The following is a 9,053-nucleotide window of genomic DNA, read 5'->3' as shown; positions in this document are numbered from 1 at the left end:
AACGTCCACACATACAACACCAGAGGAAGCTCCACGAACCACGTTCAACCGCGTTGCACCACAAACAAGGGGTTAAACTCGTTTGCAAACTATGCAGTAAAAATGTGGAACGCCCTTCCTATAATCTTAAAGGAGTGCAAAACACTGCCCACCTTCAAAACCACTCTCAAAAAACATTTACAGGAGGCTGCAATCCGTAACTGGACCCTCTAAATCAAAAATCAGATTAAAAGACCCGAACTACCCTCTATACATACTTTGTGTTTTGTCCCCCGCCCCCACCTGTGGTGTATGTCCCCACCTGTCCTACCCGCTGTACATACCTTATGTTTTGTTGTATTGTTCTTCCCATGATGGATGTATGTTTATCTTGTAGATAGTAATAGTTATTTGTCTGTATTATCTTGTAGATAGTACTAGTTTTTTTTGTCTGTCTTACATGTAACGATGAATTGAGAATCAAGGACCCCAATTGAAATAGGCCAGTGGCTTTCTTGGGTTTTTATCCTTTTAGTTGACCTTGTATGTAATATGTACTTTCATGTACCTACTTCTGCAAATCTTCTAATAAAGTTTTTCAATCAATCAATTCATGGAAGCGTTTTGGGGAAACATGACGGATGGAATACCTTTTCTAACCTGAGCTCCTGTGGGGGCGCTGTGTGGAGACGGGACGGTTCAGCCACAGAGATGGATTCACTCTTGGGCAATTTGTTGCATAGCTGCCTTGCTAGCTTTCTTAGCCAGCTACCTAAACAGTAACATTGAACAGTGAAAGAAAAGAAAATCACAGATACGATCTAAGTATGTTTGACGTTAGGGGCACGCAAGTCAACTGTCAAGATCAACACACAACCGTTAAACATTGCGTGTCACCAAAACGGTAGCTTGATTATATTTTGTCAACCACTTTAACTTACAGTTTAACTGACAGTCTGGCTAGCATTGCTAACATCAGACAGCAACAGGTAACATTCTCCCTTGTTCTGTTAAATGTACATTACAATAACTATAATAATAATATCTCGTGACGTTAGAATTATAAGGTTCTATCTCCATTTTTGTCCAAATTGAGTTTTTTACATAATCTGATCCATAACGTGTTTATTAATGCCTGTGTGGTGTTATTTTTAAAATGTTGACATTTTTGAGTTAATAATTCATCAAATACAAAGGTTCCATCTCACAAAACATAATGGGATGTAAAAACTTTGACGCTCAATATCTCTGAACTGCCCTAAACGGAGATAGAACCTTATCATTCTAAACTCACGATATGTTAAGCTGTTTTATCTTTCGGGAATTTAAGCTGCAACATACTTAAGCTGACTGATTGTAGTTGATGGAGAGATGTTGGTAACCTGGCTAGCAACTTTTAGTCAGAGGATACCTGTGAAGTCAGTGTGATGTAATATGGCTTATCTAATATGTTCAACCATCCAAACTAATATTGATGTTAGCTATAATACAAACCACTTGTATGACGATCGCACTCAGCTGAAATGTTACACAAACTCAGGTGAGTTATAACTCACTATATATATTATAACTCATAAATCTGTTTTTGTTGTCTCCCACCAGATTCCTTCCACTGTTAGTCTGTTTGATGAAGCTTCCTGTCTGTGGAGTGTGGTAGCCGGATGGCCAACGATCAAATCATGGAGGATGACTCTCCGACACTTAAACCCAGACGCATCCAGAACCAGAACGTGGTCCACCGCCTGGAGCGCAGACGCATCTGCTCCGGCCGGGCCGGGGCCCACTGGTACCGTGTCCGCTGCTTCCACCAGAACCTCTTCCCCAACTTCACCGTGGTCAACGTGGAGAAGCCCCCCTGCTTCCTCCGCAAGTTCTCCCCGGACGGACGCTGCTTCATCGCCTTCTCCTCCGACCAGACCTCCCTGGAGATCTACGAGTACCAGGGGTGCCAGGCGGCCGAGGACCTCCTCCTGGGCCAAGAGGGGGAGACCCTGTCCAACGGGAACGACCAACGCTCCCTCAACATCCGCGGGCGCCTCTTCGAGCGCTTCTTCTCCCTCCTACACGTGACCAACGTGGCCTCCAACGGGGAACACCTCAACCGGGAGTGTAGCCTCTTCACGGACGATTGTCGCTACGTGATCGTGGGCTCGGCGGTGTACGTGCCGGAGGAGCCGTCCCCACACTTCTTTGAGGTGTACCGCAACAACGAGTCGGTGACCCCCAACCCACGCTCGCCTCTGGAGGACTACTCCCTGCACATCATCGACCTGCACACGGGTCGGCTGTGCGACACCCGCTCCTTCAAGTGCGACAAGATTATTCTCTCGCACAACCAGGGACTCTACCTCTACCGCAACATACTGGCTGTTCTCTCTGTCCAGCAGCAGACCATCCACGTCTTTCAGGTAGGCAGCCCATTTTTTCCGGCCCAGGTCGTCATAACGACTACAGAACTACTAATCGGCACCAGAGCACTAATTGCATGGTGGCATGTGCTCCAGTACAGTGACTGTATGTAAACTTTACTGAACCTAATGATTTTGTTTTTTTGGGGTTCATTGTAGATGCTACTGATTTCCTCTTTTGAGGCTTCTTGATATTCTTTCCTTAGTTAGAATTCTGAATATGCTTTTCCATTCCATCATTCCTATAATTAAAATTATGAATCATCTTTTCCATTCATTTACATTGTAGACATTTAGCAAATGCCTTTATCCAAAGCGACATACAACAAATACATTTGTCTAAGTAAGTGAATCATCTATACATCAGTCATGATAAGAAAAACAAATCTATGCTAGGACCAGGGGCCATTGGCAGTCACAGTGCTAGAAGAACTGTAGAGAAACTATATTATAACTATTGGGCTACAGTCACTTTACACTGTTGTCAGGACCTTTCAAGAATTGAACGAAAATGTTTAAATTTGCGGTACGTCTAGTCATGAGACAAGTCTGCTAGCCGCACCAGCAGCTACCATTGCCTCATCGTACAAGCCTAACTATCTATTCACATACCTAATCTACCTACGTTATTCTGTATTGGCTTACTCACTGTATTGGCTTCCCATCCCTCTCTCCTAGGTGACGTCAGAGGGGACGTTCCTGGACGTGCGGACCATCGGGCGCTTCTGCTATGAGGATGACCTCCTGACCCTGTCGGCGGTGTACACGGAGGCCCAGGCGGAGGGCCAGCCGGGCTTCTCACGCCTCTACAAGGAGAAGACCATCAACTCCCTGAAACACCGGCTACTGGTGTACCTGTGGAGGCGCGCGGAGCAGGACGGCAGTGCCACCGCCAAGAGGCGCTTCTTCCAGTTCTTCGACCAGCTCAGGCAGCTCCGCATGTGGAAGATGCAGCTGTTGGATGAGCACCACCTCTTCATCAAGTACACCAGCGAGGACGTGGTCACGCTGAGAGTCACCGACCCCTCCCAGGTGGGCCTGGAGCAATGGCATGATTGGCCTATTTGTCATATAGTAGGGCGTCATTCCTAACACTACGCTGTGGTTTAGAATGAACAGAAAATAAACATTCAAGCACATCCTTTGTGTGAAGACATAGCATAGCATAGCATGCTTACTGATGTATACATAGCATAGCATACTTACTGATGTATATGTTACGGTACATGTGGGAATACGGTACATGTGGGAAAACTAGGGTTAGGTGCTAGGGTGCTACGGTTAGGGTTAGGGTTAGGATTAGGGTTAGGGTTGTACCAAGTCGACGTAGCACCTAACCCTAACCCTAGTTTTCCCACATGTACCGTATTCCCACATGTACCGTAACATATACATAGCATAGCGTACCTACCGAAGACATAGCATATCCTCTTGATCTCTGACTTCAGTTGTCTCTCCTAGCCCTCCTTCTTTGTGGTATACAACATGGTGAGCACCGAGGTGATGGCTGTGTTTGAGAACACGTCTGATAAGCTGCTGGAGCTGTTTGAGAACTTCTGTGACCTCTTCCGGAACGCCACCCTCCACAGCGAGGCTGTTCAGTTCCCCTGCTCCGCCTCCAGCAACAACTTTGCACGGCAGGTCCAGAGAAGGTATGGTTGTCAGGGGGGAGGGAGTGGGAGGCATATGGTTGGCATGGGAGAGGGATATGATTGACAGGGAGAAGGGATAAGGTGGACCGGAGGGAGGTGTGTGGTTGTCAGGGGGGAATGATTGTTGTCAGGGGGGAGTGTGATTGTTGTCAGGGGGGAGTGTGATGGTTGTCAGGGAAGGGGCTGGGTGATATGGCGAAATATCATATCACAGTATTTTCCATATGACAGTATTTGATATTTTTTAGTTTCTTAATAAAAGTATAAATATGTAATAATAAATATATTTTATTATGAATTACATGACTCAATGCATAGCTCTTTATAGCTATCTTCAAAACATTACCACCAAATACATTACCACCAATATACGGTACAGGGATATACCTACGCCTGTATAAAAAAAACATTGTGACTATTCAGATATTCACACATTTATAGGCCTACCTGTTAATGCAAATAGTCTTGTCTCAATGAACATTTCACACTTTATTCCGTAATGCATAGGGTGTGTAGTTATAGCACGTGATGTGCCTAGGCTATTTATGTAAATTCCTCTCACACTGCTCCACCTACAGTGGGATGCAAAAATGTAGGCACCCCTAGTCAAAATGCCTTTTACAATTAATATCTAAGTGAAAAGAAGCAAACCTAACCTCTAAATGGTACAAAGTTAAACATGACATATTTCATCACATTTTAAAGCTACTAAAAGATACTAAAACAAGGCAAAAGTTTGGGAACCCTGTCAGCTAGTACTTTGTAACTCCTCCTCAGACAACTATAACAGCTTGCAAACACTTCCTGTAGCCAGCTAAGAGTCTTTCAATTCTTGTTTTTGGAATTTTTCCCCATTCTTCCTGGCAGAACATCTCTAGGTCAGAAATATTCTTCAGCCTTCTTGCATGCACGACGTGCATGTTTGAGATCTCTCCACAGATTTTCAATAATATTCTGGGGACTGTGATGGCCATTCCAAAACCTTCATAAACCTACATAAGGTTCAGAGAATAGGAAATGTTAAAATAGGTATAGCATAGCATAGAGTACAGCACAGTGTTTTATTTGTATAGTATAGTATAGTGGATAGTGTACATAGCCTTTATTTATGTAAACCAGCTCTTTTCCCTTCTTGTTTTTAGTTTTTTTTTTCCTAGCACCAGGGGAGGTATGGTACCTGTACTATATCAATGACAAATAAAGACCATTCATTCATCCATCTTTCCTGGAGGTACTACTTCTACCCCAGGGCCATCCAGGCCCTGAACACAGCAAAGACCTAGGTCCTGGGCCCTGGACAGTCTGGACGGATTGATGGCAGCTGCTGGACTGAAAAAATCAGGTGTAGTGCTGAGGCACAAATATGTACATTTCAAGCCTGCAAACTGCGACACTTTAAATGAATGTGCAATAACACTATGTGCAATATGACAACCCTAGTCGTCTATCTGTACAGTATAGTATAGTGGATAGTGTACATAGCCTTTATTTAAGTAAACCAGCTCCTTCCCTTCTTGTGTTTTTTTTTCTTTTTTTTTCTTTCCTAACACCAGGGGAGCCACCCCTCCTAAATTTCGTTGTTTGGTACCTGTACTATAGCAATGACAATAAAGACCATTCATTCATTCCATTCATTCATTCATACTTGATTTTGAGGTATGCTTCGGGTCATTGTCTTGTAGGAATCCCCAACCTCTCTCCACTTCAATTTGTGGACTGACCGTCGAACATTAGCTTCTAGAATGTCTTGATATTTGGTGGAATCCATTCTTCCTTCCCAATTCTTCCTTTGCCCAATATTGCCTGTGCCCCCAGCTGCTACACAATGCCAAAGCATAATGGATCCACCTCCATGCTTAACAGTTGGCAAGGTATTTTTCTCTACAAATGCTTCACCCTTTTTTCTCTCTTCTCTTCTTTGGTTGTGGCCAAAAAGTTACATTTTGGTTTTGTCAGTCCAAAGCACATTGTGCCAATAGGCTTCAGGTTTCTCAAGGTTTTCTTTTGCATACTTCAGTTTGAAACGTTGCGAGAGTTTTTGTAGCCTTCTCCTTGATGGTGGAAGTGAACTGATTCTGACATCCTTGGACAACTTTTTAGAGGAACCCATGGTTTTTAACACCAGACACAGCAGCCACCGCAGTCGGATACTTTAGAAGGCATGGAGTTACTTCAGAATATATAGTTCAACCCTGGAATTATATTCACCTGACTCATTGAAGCCCTAATGAGTAAATCACCTTGGTCTGGGCCTTAGTAATCATCTTCTCAAAAGGTAACAAAGAATAATCCAAAAGGGTTCCCAAACTTTTGCACAGGGCCCTTTTTCTTTTTTATCATTCAAAAACGAATTAAAAACCATTAAACTAAAACTAATTAAACTAATTAAAAGAAACCTTGCTTTAAAATGTGCAGACAAGTGTCCTGTTTATCTTTGTAGCATTTAGTGTTCAGGTTTGCTTTCAATTACTTGGAGATTTATTGCAACAGACATTTAAATCAGGGGTGCCCAAATGTTTGCACCCCGCTGTATTTTACTCTGGAGCCATACTGGTACACCTGAAGAGCCGGTATACCACTCAGCCCAAGTCCCATAGGAGGAGGGATATGGTGGTCATATGTGACAGCAGCTGGTGAAACCGGGAAGTCACCAACCGACGGACTGTTCAGACTTTTATTCTGAAAAATGTAAATGCGTTGTTGAAAATCAATGACACACTCGCTAGTCAAGCCAAATCATTGCAATGCAATGGATTCGGTGAGTAATCTACCTAGTTAGTGACTTGTTCCCGGTTTCACCAGCTGTGAGTAATCCCCACTGCTACCTAGTTAACTATAACACTACGTTACATTGTTAGCAGGCTCACAAAACAAGCTCTGTTAGTTGACTAGCGAGTGTGTCATTGATTTTCAACAACGCTGAAATCTATTTTTCAAAATAAAAGTCTGAACATTAAATCGGCTGCCGACTTGTTACCCCTTTCACCAGCAGCTGTCACATTATGGTTGAAGGGGGAGGGAACTTGTTGATGGGAAGAGGGATATGGTTGCTAGGGGGAGGGATAAGGTTGTCAAGGGGAATTATATGGTTGCTGGGAGTGAGAGATGGTTGTCAGGGGAGCTATATGGCGGACAGGGGGAGGTTTATTCTTGACAGGGGGGAGGGACACAGTTTCCAGGGGTGAGAGACATTATTATCATGAGGTAGGGACATGGGGGGTGACCTGAAAATAACTGCGATGACAGTCCACGAGGCGGTCAACTTCAACCCATTTCAAAGATATGTTCTTTCAGAGTACCCCACCGCTTTCCCCTTCATCTAAAGACTCAAAAAGACAACCTTTTTGTCCTTCACTCACACTGTGTATCTGATCTGTCTGTTCCCCCCCCTCCCCCCCCTCTCTTGGTCAGGTTCAAGGACACCATAGTGAACGCCAAGTACGGTGGACACACAGAGGCGGTGAGGAGGCTTCTGGGCCAGCTGCCCATCAGTGCCCAGTCGTACAGCAGCAGCCCCTACCTGGACCTGTCCCTCTTCAGCTACGACGACAAGTGGGTGTCCGTCATGGAGCGCCCCAAAACCTGCGGAGACCACCCTATTAGGTAATGTCTGGCCAGATAACAAAATGACATTTTTATTTTTCAATGTTTCAAAACATCTGAATGTTTATGTTGTGCCCTGTTTTAAAGAAGACTATTCAAGAAGGAAGTATCTCAAGATGTGAAGACATCATCTAATGTGCTAGGTGCTTAGAGAGAGAAACAAATCGTCATGATCTTCAGAACTTCCTCAGACTATACAGTGCATTCATTTGTAATATACTGTCGAAAATGGTCTGAAAACCAAAACTAGCATATTCTACCCGCGTGTGTGCCTACTGCCCAGATTACCTCCCCGTTCTTCGAACCAGCATCTGAGAAAGGCTCACGCTGTTTATCTCATCAACCCTGCAGGTTCTATGCACGAGACTCCGGCCTATTGAAGTTCAAGATCCAGGCAGGGCTGCTGGGCAGGCCCATTAACCACGCTGTGCGACGGCTCGTAGCGTTCACCTTCCACCCCTTTGAGCCGTTCGCCATCTCCGTGCAGAGGACCAACGCTGAGTATGTGGTGAATTTCCACATGCGTCACATCTGTGTGTGAGAGGAGACCACCCTCGGCAGACAGACTAGACGAGACTGTGTATTGTGATGCTGTATAAAGCCAAACAGCAGTCGTTCTGGCTGTGCTCCTTCCCCCTAGTGTGAGGAACAAAATCAGACTGAACTGTGGGAGAGGATACAGGAAGTAGAGAACAGGGAGCTTGCGGTTGGGGGAGGGGGAGGGGGATTGGTGTCTTGGAGGGACCAAAGATGTTTTTTTGCCTGGTCTCAAAATCCGCCTCTTCACTTACAAAACCTGTACATATCAATCTGTACCCATGTCCTTTTATGTTTTTGTCAACGTTTTCTTTTTTATTCAAACACATTTTTATTTCATTAAACTGATTTCGACTTTTGTTGTTTTTTTCTATACGCTTTTGTGACTATGCTACTGCGGAGTAGAGTGAAGGTTATAGAGAGGATGCAGTTGAGACAGTATTGTCTTGGTTAGGTTTGGGCGCCCATATTCTGACTCAAACAATGAACAATCTGTGCACCTCTACAAACATCCTTATTTCTATTTGTATAGAGTTTGCTGTCTGTAAAGTATTTGAAATTTGATCTTGGAATAGAGAAAGTGAGAAAGTGCTAGACACGGACATTGTTTTTCCAACAATACAAATCATCTTCTTGATTGTCTGTTGTCTGTGTCTTTTGAAATGAAGATTCACAACACAATGGGCCGGTTTCGGAGACAAGGCTTAAGCCTAGTCCTGGACTAAATCACACTTTCAATGTAAAATCTCCATTGAAGATGCTTTTTAGTCTAGGATTAGGCTTAAGCCTTGTCTGTGAAACCGGCCCATTGTGTTTGTACGAAATATAAGTTTGCATCATTCTAGCTTGAACTGCTTCTAGTGGAGTTTTTTTG

The 9,053-nt window shown here is 44.1% G+C and overlaps 1 protein-coding gene across 1 annotated transcript; it reads left to right on the top strand.

The window, feature by feature from the left end:
* Positions 1–915: 915 nt before the first annotated feature.
* On the top strand, positions 916–8,423 carry det1 (DET1 partner of COP1 E3 ubiquitin ligase). Its single transcript, XM_080545137.1, has 6 exons — positions 916–968; positions 1,582–2,387; positions 3,066–3,419; positions 3,849–4,039; positions 7,451–7,642; positions 7,994–8,423. The coding sequence occupies exons 2-6, from the start codon at positions 1,641–1,643 to the stop codon at positions 8,181–8,183; spliced, it is 1,674 nt and encodes a 557-aa protein (XP_080401263.1). The 5' UTR covers positions 916–968; positions 1,582–1,640; the 3' UTR covers positions 8,184–8,423.
* The last annotated feature ends 630 nt before the right edge of the window (positions 8,424–9,053 follow it).

This window comes from Nansenia antarctica (assembly GCF_963989245.1).
Source record: "Nansenia antarctica genome assembly, chromosome: 14".
Classification (NCBI taxonomy): Eukaryota; Metazoa; Chordata; class Actinopteri; order Argentiniformes; family Microstomatidae; genus Nansenia; species Nansenia antarctica.
This window is presented reverse-complemented; position numbering and strand designations above follow the sequence as displayed.

Bases quoted from the DNA above. Each gene is read 5' to 3' on its own strand.
- det1 (XM_080545137.1), top strand. From the start codon at position 1,641: ATGGCCAACGATCAAATCATGGAGGATGACTCTCCGACACTTAAACCC. The intron at 4,040-7,450 runs GTATGGTTGTCA...TCTCTTGGTCAG, and splicing joins GCACGGCAGGTCCAGAGAAG to GTTCAAGGACACCATAGTGA. The intron at 7,643-7,993 runs GTAATGTCTGGC...TCAACCCTGCAG, and splicing joins TGCGGAGACCACCCTATTAG to GTTCTATGCACGAGACTCCG.